Here is a 19,726-nt window from a genome sequence, read left to right on the forward strand (position 1 = left end):
TCTCCTTTTTTCTCCTTCCTCTTTTCCCCATTTACCATCCCTTCCCTCTCTTCCCTTTCCTCAAAACATCATATCTTTTAGTTCTTTCTTTCTCTCTCTCTTTCTTTCCTTTCTTTTCCTTTTCCTTAACCTGCAAACCCCAACGAAATCACAGCTTATTATGCTTTCCCTTCCCTCTCTCTCTTCCTCTCTCTACTTCTCTTCTTGTACTTCGATGTCTCCTTCTCTCTCTACAATCTTTACTCCTCTCACTTCTGACTCTTCCTCCTACTGGTAAACCTCGATCTTTCTTTCCAACCTCTCTCTCTCTCTCTTCCTCTCTCTGACATGGCCATTTCCCCCCTCAGGCCAGCTGCAGGGCCACGATAACCGCATCACCTCCTTGGCTATGTCAGGGAACGGTGTAGCCTTCGCCTCGTGTTCCTGGGACATGGGCGTGAGGGTATGGGGCGCGTAAGGAAGAAAGGAGGAAGGACCCAGCATGCCCCCCTTAAGGACCCCGAACGCTGGTTGATAGAAGAGGGATGGACCAAGAATGACTCTCTGGCTAGCTGACTGACTGGGTGGCTAACTGGCTGACTAACTGAGTGATTGAATGCTTGACTGACTGAGTGACTGAATGACTGGCTGACTAACTGAATGACTGGCTGGATGACTGACTGACTGGCTGAATAACTGACCGGCTGACTGAGTGATTGGCTGATTGACTGATTAACTGAATGGCTGACGGATTGACTGGCTGGCTGACTGATTGATTGGCTGAGTGGTTGACTGACTGGCTGACTGACTAACTGACTGACTGGCGGAGTGGCTGACAAAGTGGATGACTGACTGGCTAGGTGATTGGCTGGCTAGAAGGGTTAGTGGTCCAGCGCAGCGTTTGGTAAAGTTATCCTTGAAATGTTTTGGGTTTGCATGCACGTTTTCTGTTTTTATACCCGTTTTTTTCTTGTGTTTTTTTCTTCTTTTCTGTGACTGCGTTCCTGTTTTTTTTTGTTGATTTTTTTGTTTGTTTTTCTTCCTCTTATTTCGTAAGGGTCTTTGGTTTGACTTTGAGACCTTTTTTTTAGGTGTTTTTTTTTTGTATAATGTAACTTTTTTTCTTCTTTTTCTTTTTTCTTTTTGTTTTCTTATTTGCATTCGTGTTTTCCCAGTTTTTCTTGCTCTTGTTTTTTCCTTCTTTGTTTTGTTTTTCTCTTCTTGTTTTTCTTCTTTTTTCTTCTTTTTCTTCTACTTTTCTTCTTTTTCTTCTTTTTTTTCTTATTTTTCTACTTCCTATTTTTCTTTTTCTTCTTCTTTTTCTTCTTCTTCTTCTTTTTCTTCTTCTTCTTCTTCTTCTTCTTATGTTTCTTCTTCTTCTCTTTCTTCTTCTTTTATTTATTTCCCTTTATTCGGTTTTTCCTTTTCCCTAATCTCCTTATTTTTATCATGTTTTTTTAAGTTCAATTCATTACTATTATATTTTATCATATTTTATTATTATTTTCTTTTATTTCAATGTTTGTCTGTGCCTATGTTTGTTTATGTCTGTGCAGTGTGTGTGTGTGTGTGTGTGTGTGTGTGTGTGTGTGTGTGTGTGTGTGTGTGTGTGTGTGTTTGGTTTGTTTATTATGCGTGATATATTTGTTTGTTCGTCTGTTTGTTTGTGTTTGTATTGCATCCTGTTTGTAAATGTTTGTTTATGTTTGCGTGTTTGTGTGTTTGTGTCCATGCGTGTTTTTCTCTTGTATGTAAAATTAATGTTTGTTTGTTTGTGCGTGTGTGTTTTTGTTTGTTTGTTTGTGTGTTTGTTGTTTTAGTATGTGAAGATAAGATTGTTTGTTTTTTCTTCGTTTGTCAAGAAAGTGTTTGTTTTTGTTTGCTTCTGTGTTTGTTTACGTGTATGTGTTTGTGTGTGTCAAGTAAGTGTTTGTTTTTGTTTGTTTTGTTTGTTTGTTTACATGTTTTGTTTGTGTATGTGTTTGTGTGTGTGTCAAGTAAGTGTTTGTTTCGGTTTGTTTTGTTTGTTTGTTTGTTTGTTTGTGTTTTGTTTGTGTATGTCAAGTAAGTGTTTGTTTTGTTTGTTTGTTTACGTGTTTTGTTTGTGTATGTGTTTGTGTGTGTGTCAAGTAAGTGTTTGTTTCGGTTTGTTTTGTTTGTTTGTTTGTTTGATTGTATTTTATTTGTGTATGTCAAGTAAGTGTTTGTTTTTATTTGTTTTGTTTCTGTCTATGTTTGTTTGTTTGTGTCTTGTTTGTGTATATCAAGTAAGTGTTTGTTTTTGTTTGTTTCTAGGTTTGTTTGTCTACGTGTTTTGTTTGCGTATATGTGTGTGTGTTTGTGTATATGTTTGTGCATGTGTTTGTGTGTGTGTTTGTGCGTGTGAAAATAAGAAAATGATGTTTGTTTTTCGCTTCATATTATTTTTCTTGTGTTTGTGTTTTTCGTCTGTCTCTAAATGTTTGTTTGTGCGTTTGTGTGTATGTTTGTGTGTCTGTTATTGTGTAATTTTTTTTTCTCATTTGCTTCTCTGATGTGAAAATATTGTTTGTTTTTCACGTGTTTGTTTGTTTGTTTGTTCACTACTGTCCCGTAAGTGTTTGTGTCTGTTTGTATACTAACCCCTAAGTCCGCTCGCTTCTCTGTTTGTTCGTCTGTTTGTTTCCTGTTAATTAAGCCTGTTTGTGTGTTCTGATAACTAGGTACTCTCTCTCTCTCTCTCTCTCTCTCTCTCTCTCTCTCTCTCTCTCTCTCTCTCTCTCTCTGGTCTGATTTTCTATGTAAATTATATGTAAATTCTCTCTCTCTCTCTCTCTCTCTCTCTCTCTCTCTCTCTCTCTCTCTCTCTCTCTCTCTCTCTCTCTCTCTCTCTCTCTCTCTCTCTCTCTCTCTCTCTCTCTCATCAATAACAATAATAATAACCAAGATTACTAATATCCTCAATAACACACCCGCTATGATGCCCTAAGATGCCTAAGTAACCGGTAGAGAACATGTACTAAAAGATCAATAAATATAATGATCATGATACCACTACAATACCTTTAGCTCATACTACTGTGCTTACTGGGTCTCAGCGCTCGCCTCAAAACTCAGAGGTCCCAGGTTCGGTTCCCGGTGGAGTGGAAACCGTGTGTATGTGTGTGTGTGTGTGTGTGTGTGTGGGTGGGTGTGTGGGTGTAATGTTTCAACCGTACCCAGAGATCCGTCACACACACACACACACACACACACACACATTTCAAGGGTACTGGGTTTCGTTCCAAGGAGCGTAAGCAACAGAAGCACTGAAGTCATCCTCAAACTTCACTTAGCGCTAGTCAGACCTCATCTCGAGTATGCAGTGCAGTTCTGGTCACCTTACTACAGAATGGATATCAAGGTGTTAGAATCTGTACCGAGGAGGATGATAGAGATGATTCACGTGTTGAGAAACTTGCCATATAAGGATAGACTCAAAACATGATATTGCGTTCTTTAGAAAGGCGAAGGGTGCGAGGAGACTTGGCCGAAGTATATAAATGAATGAAGGGGTTTAATAACGGTGATTTTAATAAGGTTCTGATGGTAAGAGAGCCGGGCAGGACACGTAGTAATGGATTTAAGTTCGGTAAATTCAGATTCAACAAGGACATAGGCAAGAATTAGCTTACCAACCGAGTGATGGATGAGTGGAACAGGCCGTGGCAGTCATGTGGTGAGTGCCAATACGATAGACACATTCAAGAAGAGGTTTGATTGATTCATGGATAGTGAGGTTTGGTGGGGTTAGGATTACAGGAGCTGCCTTGTATAGACCTACCGGCCTCTTGCAGACTCCTTACGTTCTTATGTTCTTAAAGAGACAGATAGGAAACGATTGAAGGAATGAAGGAAAATTGCTTATGACACGCCTTTGTATGTAGAAATATGAATGTGTTATGAATTTCCTGTTGATATGTATGTATGAAAGTGTGTGTGTGTGTGTGTGTGTGTGTGTGTGTGTGTGTGTGTGTGTGTGTGTTTACTACTATGCTCCCTTACTCCCCTTCTTATAAGTTAGTGATTGTATGTTTGTTTGTTTGTTTGTTTGTTAAGGCTTTCTGGAGACTCGCTTGTTCTTGTTCTTCCTTTTCTTTTTCTTTTTTTTTCTTCTTGTTCTTCTTTCTCCTCCTGCTTCTTCGTCTTCCTCTTGTTCTTGTTCTTCTTCTTCCTCTTCTTCTTCTTCTTCTTCTTCTTCTTCTTCTTCTTCTTCTTCTTCTTCTTCTTCTTCTTCTTCTTCTTCTTCTTCTTCTTCTTCTTTTTTTCACTAGTCTTTCCAGAAAAAATCTTATTATAATCTTGTGCACCTCAGCCAGCAATAGGTTAACTAATTTTACTATTATTATTATTATTATTATTATTATTATTATTATTATTATTATTATTATTATTATCGCTACTATTATGCCTGTCATTAAGAATCTAGTATGTAATGACCTCTTTACTAATTAAACTCATTATTTCTCTATGTTTGTTTGTTTGTGTGTTTGTGTTTATGTGTGTGTGTGTGTGTGTGTGTGTGTGTGTGTGTGTGTGTGTGTGTGTGTGTGTTTTTTTTTCTCTCTCTCTCTCTCTCTCTCTCTCTCTCTCTCTCTCTCTCTCTCTCTCTCTCTCTCTCTCTCTCTCTCTCATATACAGTAATAGAGACAACTTCTTTTTCTTTTTTTCTTTCCCTTTTCCCTTGACATTTTTTCCCGTTCTTTCTCAATACTTTTTCCTCCTCCACATTCCTGCTCGCCCGCCCTTCTTCCTCCCTTCCATTATCACTTATTAATATTATTTCATTTTCTTCCTGTTGTTATTTTTTTCACATTGTGTCTGTATATTTTTTTTTCCATTATTTTCATTCTCTGGTATCACGATTTTTTTTTTTTTCGTTTTTTTTTTAAGTGTTCATGTGAGTGTTGATTTATACTTTCATTTGATGCTGTTTATCTTTTTTTTTTGTTATGTTTTCATCGTTTTATTATTATTATTATTATTATTATTATTATTATTATTATTATTATTATTATTAATATATCATTATTATGTATAGTGATTATTTTTTCTCATTAGCGTTCATGTTTTCTCTCCTTTTCAATTACATACACTTTCAAATCCATTCATTTTTATGCTTTTTTATGTTACCTATAATTTCAGTACGATTATGTAACAGTTATATGTGATGATGATGACGTGGAGGAGGAGGAAGAGGAGGAGACAGGGAAACTTTCAAACACGGAAGATCAGGCAACATACAGTCTGTCTATAGGCACATACTACAAGGCTGGCTGCTTGAGTGACGTAGTCAACTTGTAGGGGGCATCAGCGACTTGGGAGGGGGGGGGGGGGAGGCAGACCAACCCTCGCGCGGGGACATTCAGGTCACTTCTCACCCAACGGACTAACGCTTCCCCACTAACCACTTTTGAAGGAGAGAGATAATTACTTCCGCACTAACCACATTTCAGGAGAGAGATAATCATTTTCACACTAACTACATTTCAGGAGAGAGATAATCATTTTCACACTAACTACATTTCAGGAGAGAGATAATCACTTTCACACTAACTACATTTCAGGAGAGAGATAATTACTTTCACACTAATTACATTTCAGGAGAGAGATAATTACTTTCACACTAACTACATTTCAGGAGAGAGATAATCACTTTCACACTAACTACATTTCAGGAGAGAGATAATTACTTTCACACTAATTACATTTCAGGAGAGAGATAATTACTTTCACACTAACTACATTTCAGGAGAGAGATAACCATTTTCACACTAACTACATTTCAGGAGAGAGATAATCACTTTCACACTAACTACATTTCAGGAGAGAGATAATTACTTTCACACTAACTACATTTCAGGAGAGAGATAATTACTTTCACACTAACTACATTTCAGGAGAGAGATAATTACTTTCACACTAACTACATTTCAGGAGAGAGATAATTACTTTCACACTAACTACATTTCAGGAGAGAGATAATCACTTTCACAATAACTACATTTCAGGAGAGAGATAATCACTTTCACAATAACTACATTTCAGGAGAGAGATAATTACTTTCACAATAACTACATTTCAGGAGAGAGATAATCACTTTCACAATAACTACATTTCAGGAGAGAGATAATCACTTTCACAATAACTACATTTCAGGAGAGAGATAATTACTTTCACACTAACTACATTTCAGGAGAGAGATAATTACTTTCACACTAACTACATTTCAGGAGAGAGATAATTACTTTCACACTAACTACTTTTGAAGGAGAGATAATTACTTTCACAATAACTACATTTCAGGAGAGAGATAATTACTTTCACACTAACTACTTTTGAAGGAGAGAGATAATCGTTTTCGAACTAACTATTTTTGCAGGAAGGTTGTTGCAGTGACGGGTGACTTTTCAATAAACAACTCCCGCCGATGTCTGCCCTGCATCGCCTCGCTCGACTTAGGTGGCTGATTTTTCTAGTTCTCGGGTTAGTTTGTATTGAACCTGTTGAGGGAAGTGAAGACCCTGGTGGTAGTGTGAGCCTTCTTCTGTACCGTGAACTTAAAAGAACACTCATTAGAACTCGATTAACCTCCTTTTTGACCTTTTTAAATAGTTGGTTGATGGGAGCATCCGACAATACCAACCAAAGGCACATCGTTTTGCTTGTGTACTTAGGGTTTTTTGTTTATCAAGGGAAGAAGTGGGTTTCAGCCCTGTCGTGGTGCGTCGCTACACTCAGCGTCCACACCAGGATAAAGGGCCATATTTTTAAACATTTCTGCGCCCAAGAACACGTAATTTACTTGTCTTTCGTGGGAGTTTAGGGCATTTCCAGGGGTACTTTTATGACCCTGGTGGTAGTCTGAGCCTTCTTCTGTACCGTGAACTTAAAAGAACACTCATTAGAACTCGATTAACCTCCTTTTTGACCTTTTTAAATAGTTGGTGTGAGTGGGTGGGAGCGTCCGACAGTACCAACCAAAGGCACATCGTTTTGCTTGTGTACGTAGGTTTTTTGTTTATCAAGGGAAGAAGTGGGTTGGTGGCGAAGGCAGGGGATAAGCCTAATCTCCCTCTCCCTCCCTTTCCTTCTTTCCCTCTCAATTAAGGAGTGGCCAGGGACCGGGTGTGCGGGAAGGGCGGGGCGAGGAGTGGCTGGGAGTGTGGGTGGGTGTGGCCAGGAGGGAGGTGGAGGGGACGCGTCGAGAGTCACGGGTGATTACAATTGATAAGGAGGCGCGGCAATGTGATGAGCTCAGCCCTCAGCCGCGAATAACATGAATGTATTGTATGCCAACTCTCGTGATAGTATTCAGGAGCGTAGTCACTTGGCCTGGTATTATGAGACACTTTTGCTTCTCACATCAGCTACTTCTAAAGGTCAATGAGGGGATCAAATGAGTTCTAATGAGTGTTCTTTTCGGTTCACGGTACAGCAGAAGGGTCAGACTACCACCAGGGCCATAAAACTATCCCTGGAAATGCCCACAACTCCTACGAAAGCCTTGTCAAATATGTGTTTCTTTAGGTTCACGGTACAGCAGAAGGGTCAGACTACCACCAGGGCCATAAAACTAACCCTGGAAATGCCCCAAACACCTACGACAGCCTTGTCACATATGTGTTCTTGGGCGACGAAATCTTTAGTAATACGACTTGATATTGGGAGCGACTGCAGAAAATCCAGTATAATTATTGTCAAACCATTTCAAATAGTTCGTCTGGGGGTTCCATTCCTCCCCTCTGCTCTGCCACACAGCCCCAACACCTATTTTTCCCTTTCACATGTTACCTGTAGTTAACATGTGAGAGGGACAGGTGTTGAGGCTGTGTGGCAGAGGAGGGGGAGGAAAAGGACCCGTGAAATCGAACGCCCAAACGGATTATAAGATTCCTGCCACAATACACTCATCCTTCTACTCCTATTTATTTCCTTCTACCTTTTCTTAATGGCTAACAACCCCTCCTCTCCCTCTCCCAAACGAGTACGAAGCCCAGCTGTTCGCCACACGACCAGCACGGCCTTGCAGACGCGCGCCGAACCTACCACTCACACACACACACAAACACACAGCCGTCTCCATGTGTCAGTCGCAGTACAAGTGGCCGTGGTGTCGTCAACAAGTGGCTTCGTGAACTAGGCTGTATTGGAGGAGCTGGGTAAGTCGAGAACACTCATCTATTATTCATTATCTCCATTTAAACAAGGCCGCATAGGTATAGCACTTATTAGCAGGGCATAGGGTCGGTTTTATAGTCACCCAGCAAGTTTGTGAGCTCCCCAGCCTGTGTCGGAGGAGCTGGGTAAGTCGAGAACAGTCATCTATTATTCATTATCTCCATTTAAACAAGGCCGCATAGGTATAGCACTTATTAGTAGTGAACTACTAAAAAAAAAAAGGCTGTGTGGAGAGAAAGAGCTGGGTAAGTCGAGTCTTATTCATTATCTCCATTCAAACAAAGCCACATAGGTATAGCATTTATTTGTGAGCTCCCCAGCCTGTGTCGGAGGACCTGGGTAAGTCGAGAACAGTCATCACTTATTATCTCCATTTAAACAAGGCCACATAGGTATAGCACTTATTAGCAGGGCATAGGGCCAGTTTTATAGTCACCCAGCAAGTTTGTGAGCTCCCGAACCTGACTCAAAATACGCCGAAAATTCCTTGTGTAGCGTTTGGCGTTGATATAAAAAGGAGAACATTTTAGGAAACCACTCTTTAGTAACTGGTGTGGAGTAGAAAAAACGGTGCTATTTTATTATTATTTTTCTTTTACACAAAGGAGACAGCTCAAGGGCACAAAAAAGGAAACAATAATTAAGAAAAAACCGCTACTCGCTGCTCCTATAAAAAAAAATATGAAAAGGAGAATATGTTAGGAAACCACTCTTTAGTAACTGGTGTGGAGTAGAAAAAACGGTGTTACTTTATTATTATTTTTTACAACAAAGGAGACAGCTCAAGGGCACAAAAAAGGAAACAATAATTAAGAAAAAAACGCTACTTGCTGCTCCTATAAAAAAAAAAAAATATGCAAAGGAGAATATGTTAGGAAACCACTCTTTAGTAACTGCTGTGAAGTAGAAAAAACGGCGTTACTTTAGTATTTTTTTTTTTACAACAAAGGAGACAGCTCAAGGGCACAAAACAAGGAAACGATAATATAAAAAAAAGCCCGCTACTCGCTGCTCCTATAAAAAAGAAATGCGGTTTATCCGGCTGTTTCTGCCTTAGCGTGAGTTTACCACCATAGTTACAATTCAGCGTGCAGGCTACCTCGCCACAGGAACCTTATATTGCAGGATAATGGAAAAAACCAAGCTCTAGGTTCTTTGTATATCATTTAGGAATGTCAACTTGCTAGAATCAGTTCAGAGGAGGATGACTAAGATGATTCAGGGGCTGAGGAACCTCCCATATCAAAATAGGCTGAAACATCTCAACTTACATTCACTAGAGAGAAGAAGAGTGCGGGGAGATCTGATAGAAGTATTCAAATGGGTCAAGGGTTACAACAAAGGCGATATAAGTAAAGTACTGAGAATTAGCCAGCAGGATAGAACACGCAGTAATGGATTTAAATTAGAAAAGTATTGATTTTGGAGAGATATAGGCAAGCATTGGTTTATGTGTGTGTGTGTGTGTGTGTGTGTGTGTGTGTGTGTGTGTGTGTGTGTGTGTATAATTTATTGGCACTATTACTACTACTACTACTACTACTACTACTACTACTACTACTACTACTATCACTTACACAGTCATACCAGTTCAGAGCCTCAGTAACATAAAGAAGGAGGACCTGACTGTGGTTGGAGTCATTAAGGTCTCAGAGAATAAAGGGAGCCGGAGGTGTCAGTCAGGGAGGAAAGAAAGGAAAGAAATAAAAGGAAAAAGAAAGAGAAAATGAAGAGAGAAGGAAAGAGATAAAGAGGGAAAAGAGAGGGAAGGAGGGGAGAGAGAAGGAAAGAGTAGAAGGAAGAAGAAGAGGAGAGAAGAAAGATAAAGAAGGAGATAAAGAAAAGAAAAAAAAACAGCATCAGATGAGGTCTCGGGAGGCAGGTCAGGAGCACTCAGGTAACAATACAGCATCAGATGAGGTCTCGGGAGGCAGGTCAGGAGCACTCGGGTAACAATACAGCATCAGATGAGGTCCCGGGAGGCAGGTCAGACCGGCAGACCGCACACTAAAGTATCGCCGAAAATAACTGATCATTGGGGGGAATAGAGCTTCGTTTGGGCGCTTACAATGGCCCTGTGTCGGCGTGTTGAAATGCCCCGTGGTGTTCCGGAGCTACAGGCGGCCTCCTCTTCCTTCCTGTCCATTCCCTGGTTTCTGTGAAGTATGTGGCGTTGCCTTCATCTGTTTCCTGCCGGCACGCTGAGGGAGGCGGAGGTGAGCGGGGCGGAATTTCCTTCTTCTGTTCCTATTCTTTCTCTTCCTCTTTAGTCATAAGAACAAAGAACATAAGAACACAGGGCAGCTCCAGATTCCCCCCCACTACCTCCTGTCATCCTCGTCCATGTAGCTATCCAGTCTACTCTTAAAACAAGCTATCGTCCCTGCACTAACTATGTGATTGCTGAGTCTATTCCATTCCCCCACCACCCTATTACTAAACCAATGCTTGCCTATATCTCTCCTAAATCTATACTTTTCTAATTTAAATCCATTACTGCGTGTTCTATCCTGCTGGCTAATTCTCAGTACTTTACTTATATCGCCTTTGTTGTAACCCTTGACCCATTTGAATACTTCTATCAGATCTCCCCGCACTCTTCGTCTTTCTAGTGAATGTAAGTTGAGATGTTTCAGCCTATCTTGATATGGGAGGTTCCTCAGCCCCTAAATCATCTTAGTCATCCTCCTCTGAACTGATTCTAGCAATACTTCTATCAGATCTCCCCGCACTCTGCGTCTTTTTAGTGTATGTAAGTTTAGATGTTTCAGCCTATCTTGATATGGGAGGTTCCTCAGCCCCTAAATCATCTTGGTCATCCTCCTCTGAACTGATTCTAGCAATACTTCTATCAGATCTCCCCGCACTCTGCGTCTCTCTAGTGAATGTAAGTTTAGATGTTTCAGCCGATTTTGATATGGGAGGTTCCTCAGTCTATCATCAACAGTCCAACAAACAGCCCGCCCTCCTGTGTATTCCTATGTATTCTCTCTCTCTCTCTCTCTCTCTCTCTCTCTCTCTCTCTCTCTCTCTCTCTCTCTCTCTCTCTCTCTCTCTCTCTCTCTCTTCTCCTCCCTCCCTCCCTCCTTTCCCTCCCTTTGCCCTCCTAAATTAATTCTTCCCTTCCTCCAGCTCCTCCTCCACTCCCCTTCCCTTCCTCCAGCTCCTCCTCCTCCCCTCCCCTTTCCTGCCTCCCTTCCTCTCCCCCTTCCTCCCTCCCTCCTTCCTTCCCAAGAGTGAGGTCAAGGTTGACCTCCCTCTCTCTCTCTCTCGCTCTCTCTCTCTCTCTCTCTCTCTCTCTCTCTCTCTCTCTCTCTCTCTCTCTCTCTCTCTCTCTCTCTCTCTCTCTCTCTCTCTCTCTCTCTCTCTCTCTCTCTCTCTCTCTCTCTCTCTCTCTCTCTCTCTCTCTCTCTCTCTCTCTCTCTCTCTCTCTCTCTCTCTCTCTCTCTCTTTCTCTCTCTCTCTCTCATGAGCAGACGGTGGGTGAATGACACTCACACACACACACACACACACACACACACACAGTTATGTTATGTACACATGTTTATTGCACTTATGTATGTCTGGTTCTTTTATATCGCCATGGTTGGACTATATAAAACGTATATGTATTGAATGTGGTCTGTCAGGCGTATGGCAGCCACAAACCATCAACAATAGACTCAGCAATCACATAGTTGGTGCAGGGACGATAGCTTGTTTTAAGAGTAGACTGGATAGCTACATGGACGAGGACGACAGGTGGCAGTGAGGTGTGGGTGCAGTAAGGTGACGGGGTGCTGGATGCGTGCCTAGTACCGCCGGTATAACGAGGATCAAGCCTCCACCTGTAACCCCTGTAACTACACCTCACCCACCGTGAGTACTGGGGGGGATTCTGGAGCTGCCCCGTTCTTAATGTTAAGTTGTTTAGGAAGACCGTTGAGCAGAGGTTGAAATATTTATGGATATCAACTTGGTATAGGAATATAACAACAAAAGACATATGTAGTAGTTACAGTATGTATAAAGAAATTTATGGGATTGAGGATTACCTTGTTAAACTAAGTAATACGAACCGTATCAATATAAGTAAGATTCTCACAGGAAATAACCAATTACCAGTTGTCAGTGGCAGGTACCGTGATATCAGAAGAGAAGAATGGTATTGTGATAAATGTAATGGTGAACAAATAGGGGATGAATGTCACGTCCTGCTTAAAAGTGAAAATCAAGATGTCATACAGCCGAGAAACAAACACATACCAGAGCATCACAGAGTAAATCCAAATCACGGAAAATGTTAAAATGATGCAAACCAAAAATGTGCACATTCTAAGCAATTTGGGTCAGTTTATTAAATTAGATCTGAGGCTGTTTAGATAAAGACTTGATGATATAACTGGTTACACAGGGCTGTGCTCCATTCTTTTTTGTAAAGGTCTGAGCAATAAATGTATTCTATTCAATATATTCTATTCACACACACACACACACACACACACACACACACACACACACACACACACACATTTAAACATTCGATGCGTTTTCTTCGTTCATATATGGACAAAGGAATGCCGTGTGTGTGTGTGTGTGTGTGTGTGTGTGTGTGTGTGTGTGTGTGAGTGAGTGAAAGGGAAAGAAGAAATAGAAAATGAGAAGGAAACAAAAGAAGTGGAATGAGAGATAAGAAAAGTAGGGGACAGGAGGGAATGGAAGAAGAGGAGAGGGATAGGTAGAAGAGGAAAAAGGGGAGGAAAAAGGAGAGAAAGCAGAGGAGATAAAAGAAGGGGATGAAAGGAAATAGAAAAAAAGGGTTGAGGAGACTAGAAAAAGGTTACGAGAGGCTTGATTGAAGTCTATAAATGGATGAAGGGCTTAATAAGGGGGATGTTAATAGGGTTTTGGGTGTAAGAGAATCAGGGAGAACACGTAGCAATGGGTTTAAGTTAGATAATTTCAGATAGACACAGGCAAGAATTGGTTTACTAACAGAGTGGTGGATGAGTGGAACAGACCTGGCAGTCATGTGGTGAGTGAGTGCCAATACTAACAGAGTGGTGGATGAGTGGAACAGGCCTGGCAGTCATGTGGTGAGTGAGTGCCAATACTAACAGAGTGGTGGATGAGTGGAACAGGCCTGGCAGTCATGTGGTGAGTGAGTGCCAATACTAACAGAGTGGTGGATGAGTGGAACAGGCCTGGCAGTCATGTGGTGAGTGAGTGCCAATACTAACAGAGTGGTGGATGAGTGGAACAGGCCTGGCAGTCATGTGGTGAGTGAGTGCCAATACTAACAGAGTGGTGGATGAGTGGAACAGGCCTGGCAGTCATGTGGTGAGTGAGTGCCAATACGATAGACACATTCAAGAAGAGGTTGGATAAGTTCATGGATAGTGAGGTGAGGTGGGTTAGGCCTATTGGAGCTGCCTTGTATAGACCTACTGGCCGTTTGCAGACTCCTTATGTTCTTATGGACGAGGAGGAACAAGAAGAAGAATGGAAAAGGAGGAAATTAGTGATAAAGAAAAGTAAGAAGAAAGACTGATCACACTTCACACTTAAAAAAATAGTGGTGTAAAATTAGCGACTATGGGAGGAAGGAGGGGGAGGAGGAGGGGGTGGGGGGTGCCAAGATGCTAGTTAAACCCAGGTCATCCGCAGGTCAAGTCCAGGTCAGATGGGGTCTCAAGGGGAGGAGGAAATGGAGTGGGAGGAAGGAGGAGGAGGAGTAAGAGGGCGTGATAGAAAAGGGAGGAGGAGGAGGAAGAGGAAGGAGGGAAGAAGATTAAGGTGGAGAAGGAAGGGTGGGAGGAGGAGGAGGAGGAGCAATGAACAGAAATAGGGACTGAGGAGGAGGAGACGGAGGAGGAGGGGAGGAAAAAAGGGTTGGGAAGAGGGAGGGAAGGAAGGGAAGGGTTAAAAATAGGAGAGAGAGAGAGAGAGAGAGAGAGCGTGTGAAGTGACCCCCCCCCCCCACCCCCACACTCACTCTCTCTAATCTCGTCCAATTTTCTGTCAAAATTATCAACTAAACTTTTATTTCGCTTTTTTTTTTGCTTTATTATTTTTTATTTTGTTTTCTTCCCCTGAGGCGGACAAGGCCGAGAGAGAGCGAGAGAGAGAGAGCGAGAGAGCGGGGGGGGGATCTCTCTCTCTCTATGGCATGTTCCTCCCTTCTCCCTTGTTGTTTATCTGCAACAATAAACTACCAATCAATCTCTCTCTCTCTCTCTCTCTCTCTCTCTCTCTCTCTCTCTCTCTCTCTCTCTCTCTCTCTCTCTCTCTCTCTCTCTCTCTCTCTCTCTCTCTTCTAACTCTTTTTTCCCTTTCACCTGTTCCTTCCCTCCTCCTCCTCCTCCAACAACAACTCCACTCTGCCCTTCCAAGATCCACAGAAATCACTTCCCAATTCCATCTCTTTCCTGTTCACCTTAACGTTCAACATCGCCTGTTTTTACCTGAGGAGCAAGACCACGTGTACGAAGACTCAGGAGGGAGGAAGGAGTGGAGGAGGAGGAGGAGGAGGAGGAGAGGGAGAGAGGGAGGGAGGGTTTAACTAGCGGGGAGAGGGAGAGCGAGAGGGAGAGGGGGATTAACTCTCATCACCTTGCCTCCTGTCCTGTTTCTCCGCCAGAGTCAGTTCTGTCTAGGGTGTGAGAGCGAGAGGACGTGTTGCCCCAGACTCCCGCCCTTCCTGTCACTCCCCCGCTGCCCCCTGTCCCTTCATCCCTGCCGGAGCACCCTTCACCCCGCCCTGCGCCCGTTCCCTCACCCCTTCACCCCACCAGGTAAGTCTCCAGGTAGATTTTTGGGGTAGTTATCAGATTTGGGGAAGGTCAAGATCTGGGTGAACGGTTGGCCTGGACTGACCGCCACATGACCTGGGCTGTGATTTCGTGACCTTTTTTGACCTCTTCCGTGGCTCCGAGGGTTAGGGATCATTGCTGGGTCGTTGGAGTGTGTGTGCGTGTGTGCGTGTCTTTGTGAGTGAGTGCGTGTCTTTGTGAGTGTGTGCGTGTCTTTGTGAGTGTGTGCGTGTCTTTGTGAGTGTGTGTGTGTTTGTGAGTGCGTGTCTGAGTGTGTGTGTGCGCGTGGGATGTGTTTCAAGTTTGGATCATTATCTCTCTCTCTCTCTCTCTCTCTCTCTCTCTCTCTCTCTCTCTCTCTCTCTCTCTCTCTCTCAGGTATCTTTTTATTATTCGTGTTTCTTCTACATCGTATCGTGTTGACCTTGAAATTAATATTCCTGTTTTTCTTGTTTTAAAAGAAAAAAACGCCAAGGTATACTATCAATATTATAAGTAGTAGTAGTAGTATTAGTGGTAGTAGTAGTAGTAGTTGAAGTGGTAGTTAATACTCGCAGTGGTCGTTTTGTAATGTTAGTACAGTAGTAGTCGTAGTAGAAGTCGTAGGCAGTAGTGGTGTGTGTGTGTGTGTGTGTGTGTGTGTGTGCGGGCGCGTGGGCCACCCTAGGCCAAGGTCACCTGCGCTGGAGTTAAGCCTAATCGTTTACCGCGCTGGGAGTGGTGGTGATGAGGACGAAGATGGTGGTGAAGTTAGTGGCGGGGTAGTGGTTTGCTGTTTCAATAATTACCGTCTTATCTGTGCCATTTTTTTCCTACTTTTCCACCTGTGCCATTTTTCTTCGCTCTCTTATTTTCTTCTTTTCTCTTTTCGCTCTCTTATTTTCTTCTTTTCTCCTCTCGTTTCTTAAGCCCTTTCTTCATTTTCCATTCCCTCCTTCCTACCTGTCCCATTTTCACCTGTCCCATTTTTCTTCTTTTCTCTCTTCGCTCTCTTCTTTTCTTCTTTTCTCTCTTCGCTCTCTTATTTTCTTCTTTTCTCCTAGTTTCTTAAGCCCTTTCTTCAGCTTCCATTCCCTCCTTCCTTTTCCTATTCTCCTTCCTACCTGTCCCATTTTCACCTGTCCCATTTTTCTCATTTTCTCTCCGCTCTCTCATTTTCTTCTTTTCTCCTTCTCTCGTTTCTTAAGCCTTTTCTTCATCTTCCATTCCCTCCTTCCTTTTCCTTTTCTCCTTCCTACCTGTCCCATTTTTCTTTTCTCTCCGCTCTCTTATTTTCTTCATCTTCCATTCCCTCCTTCCTACCTGTCCCATTTTTACCTGTCCCATTTTTACCTGTCCCATTTTTACCTGTCCCATTTTTACCTGTCCCATTTTAACCTGTCCCATTTTAACCTGTCCCATTTTTACCTGTCCCATTTTTACCTGTCCCATTTTTACCTGTCCCATTTTTACCTGTCCCATTTTTACCTGTCCCATTTTTACCTGTCCCATTTTCACCAGTCCCATTTTCACCAGTCCCATTTTCACCTGTCCCATTTTTACCGTGCACCGGGGGATGATACTAACACAAAACTACTACTGCAAATTACCACCATAACTACCACTACCACTAATACCACTACTACTACTACTACCACCACTTTCACTACTATTACTATTATTACTCCTACTATTACTACACATGCGTTGAGGTTACACACACAGTAGTTTGCATTCATCAGACACACGCGGGCTAGTATGTGTTTGTCAGCAGAATGAGTGGGCGGCCTGGTGGTCATGGGAGAGTGCCGACACGCTACACACACTGACCCTTGGCACTACTACTACTACTACTACTACTACTACTACTACTACTACTACTACTACTACTACTACTACTACTACTACTACTATTACTACTGCTACTATGCTTGCTACTTTATAATCATCAACATATTCTTCTTTTTCATCTTTTCTAATTCTGCTTTTTCTCTTCTTTCTCTTCTATTTCTTCTCCCTTATCTGTTCTTTCTTTCTTTATCTTTCTATCTTCCTAATACTCCTACTACTACTTCTACTACTACTACTACTACTACTACTACTACTATTACCATAACTATTTGCAAGGTCATTCCCAACGTTTATCACCCTGCTCTCATATGTTACACACACACACACACACACACACACACACACACACACACACACACACACATACATACATACATGATCCACTTCCTCTTCCTTTTTGGTCAACCCTTTTTTTCCCTCTTTACCTCTTCTTTGCCTTCCCTTCCCCACCACCTCCTCCTCCTCCTCGCCCGCCACCCCCCCACCCCACACCTGCCTTACCTGTTCGCCGCGCCAGTGGGTCAAGAACACGCCTGGGCTTGCCTACACAAACCTTGAACCCGCTCCCCTAATCAACCAAGTCAAGTCGAATCAAGTCTCTCTCTCTCTCTCTCTCTCTCTCTCTCTCTCTCTCTCTCTCTCTCTCTCTCTCTCTCTCTCTCTCTCTCTCTCTCTCTCTCTCTCTCTCTCTCTTCTTCTTCTTCTTCCTTCTCCTCCTCCTTTTACTGCTACTCTCCCTCCTCTTCTTCCTCCTCCTCCTCCTCTTCTTCCTTCTCCTCCTCCTTTTACTGCTACTCTCCCTCCTCTTCCTCCTCCTCCTCCTCCTCCTCTTCTTCTTCCTTCTCCTCCTTTTACTGCTACTCTCCCTCCTCCTCTTCTCATTTCGTTTCATTGTCTTCTTCCTCTTCCTCTTTTCTCGTCTTTTTCTCATGTCCATATTCGTCTACGTTTTAATTCCTTCTTTCTCCCTTTTATTCATTTTCTTTATCTATTTCGACATCTTTTCACTTTTCCATTCATTCATTTTTTCCCTCTTCTCTTCCTCTTCCTTCTCTTACGTGTTTCTTTATTCTTTTTTTATTTCTTCCTCCTCCCATTTATTCACTTCTCTTTTTTTTACATTTTTTCACTTTCTATTCATTCTTTTCTTCCTCTCTTCCTTTAACCATTTATATTATACCTTTATTTTCCTTCTTTATTTCCTCCTTTTTTTATTTTTTTATCTTCTCAGTTTTTACAGTTTCTCGCCTTCCTGTTCATCCCTTTTCCTCTTCCTCTACTTTTTTTCCTTCGAGTCTTCCTCTTTCTCCTCCTCCTCCTCCTCTTTACTCTTGCTTTCCTTTTCTCTCCATTCCTTAATTAATCTGTATTCCTTCCTTCTTATGTGCCTGTACCCTTTTTCTCTTCCTCTATCTTTTTTCTTCGTTTCTTCCTCTTCTTCCTCCTCCTCCTCCTTCTCTTCATCTTTTCCTCCATTCCTTAATTAATCTCTGTGGCTTCCTCCTTATGTGTATCTTTTTTCCTTTCGTTTCTTTCTCTTCCTCCTCCTTCTCTTCATCTTTTCCTCTATTCCTTAATTAATCTGTATTCCTTCCTCCTCGTGTGCCTGTAGCCTCCCTGATTAAGCCCGGATTAAAATACAGACAGCTCTCTTGGGTGCGGCGCGACCTCACCAACACCCACCCAGACACCTGCATACTCACACACACGCACCTGACGCACCCACACCCACCCAGACACCTGCATACTCTCACACACACACACACACACACACACACACACACACGCACACACACAGTATACCCGTTCCCTGCTCTTAACCGGATATACCAAAGAAAGATTAGCCAATATACCTCAGGGAGAACAGATCTACAGAGGAGAAGAGGTAGAAGGATTAACCGACATCAACGTAGAGAGAGAGAGAGAGAGAGAGAGAGAGAGAGAGAGAGAGAGAGAGAGAGAGAGAGCTAGGATAAATATAGATTAGGTTAGCATAGGACTGGATTAGGTTAAGTTATGATAAGATGAAGTTATGTTAGGTTAAGATAATATGATGTTAGGTTAGGTTAAGTTAGGTTAGATTAGCACAGAAGTGGATTAGGTTTAGTGTAGGATAAGATGAAGCTATGTTTAGTTAAGATAATATGGAGTTAGGTTAAGTTAGCATAGAATTGGGTTAGGTTATGATAAGATGAAGCTATGTTAGGTTAAGGTAAGATGGTGTTAGGATAGGTTAAGTTAGGTTAGGTTAGCACAGGACTGGATTAGGTTAAGTTATGATAAGATGAAGCTATGTTTGGTTAAGATAAGATGGTGTTAGGTTAGGTTAGGTTAGCATAGGACTGGGTTAGGTTAAGTGTTGATAAGATGAAGCTATGTTTGGTTAAGATAAGATTGTGTTAGGTTAGGTTAGCATGGGACTGGATTAGGTTATGATAAGATGAAGCTATGTTTGGTTGATAAGATGGTGTTAAGCTAGGTTAGCATGGGACTGAGTTAGGTTGTTTAATTATACCTTTATTTAATGGTTGTGAAGGTAGAATGCTAATAGTAGTAGTAGTAGTAGTAGTAGTAGTAGTAAAACTCGTTGTTGCTAGTAGATTCACTTTTTAGTTTCGCTTTTCATTCAAGTTTCTCTCACATTAGCTGATTCTACTACTACTACTACTACTACTACTACCACCCCCACAACAACAATTCACCCCCACTCCACCCCCTCACCCCTCCCACACACATCTCGTACACACAAAAAAACGAATAGACGAGTTTTTTTCCCACGTTGCTCTAGTCACATGACCGGATCCGGTATTGTGTGTGTTCGTTTGTTGCCGTGGGTGTTGTTAGGCGCGCACACACACACACACACACACACATGATAAGACAACAATTAGAGAACTTTAATTAATGCAAGATAATAACTGAGC

At 42.0% G+C, this 19,726-nt stretch overlaps 2 protein-coding genes across 2 annotated transcripts in view; both read left to right on the top strand.

Annotated features, from left to right (window-relative positions):
* Positions 1-2,856, top strand: part of LOC126992675 (guanine nucleotide-binding protein subunit beta-2-like) — a 37,635-nt gene extending 34,779 nt beyond the window's left edge. Inside the window, exon 10 of the mRNA XM_050851480.1 lies at positions 348-2,856. Coding sequence (XP_050707437.1) covers positions 348-457 — 110 coding nt within the window. The 3' untranslated portion in view covers positions 458-2,856. The remainder of the gene's footprint in view (positions 1-347) is intronic.
* Positions 2,857-8,142: 5,286 nt separating this feature from the next.
* The window catches only part of LOC126992694 (uncharacterized), a 40,383-nt gene continuing 28,799 nt past the window's right edge, over positions 8,143-19,726 (top strand). Inside the window, exons 1-2 of the mRNA XM_050851498.1 lie at positions 8,143-8,159; positions 14,801-14,954. The gene's annotated coding sequence lies outside the window, so the exon portion shown is untranslated. The remainder of the gene's footprint in view (positions 8,160-14,800; positions 14,955-19,726) is intronic.

This window comes from Eriocheir sinensis, unplaced genomic scaffold, assembly GCF_024679095.1.
Source record: "Eriocheir sinensis breed Jianghai 21 unplaced genomic scaffold, ASM2467909v1 Scaffold5, whole genome shotgun sequence".
NCBI classification, from domain to species: Eukaryota; Metazoa; Arthropoda; class Malacostraca; order Decapoda; family Varunidae; genus Eriocheir; species Eriocheir sinensis.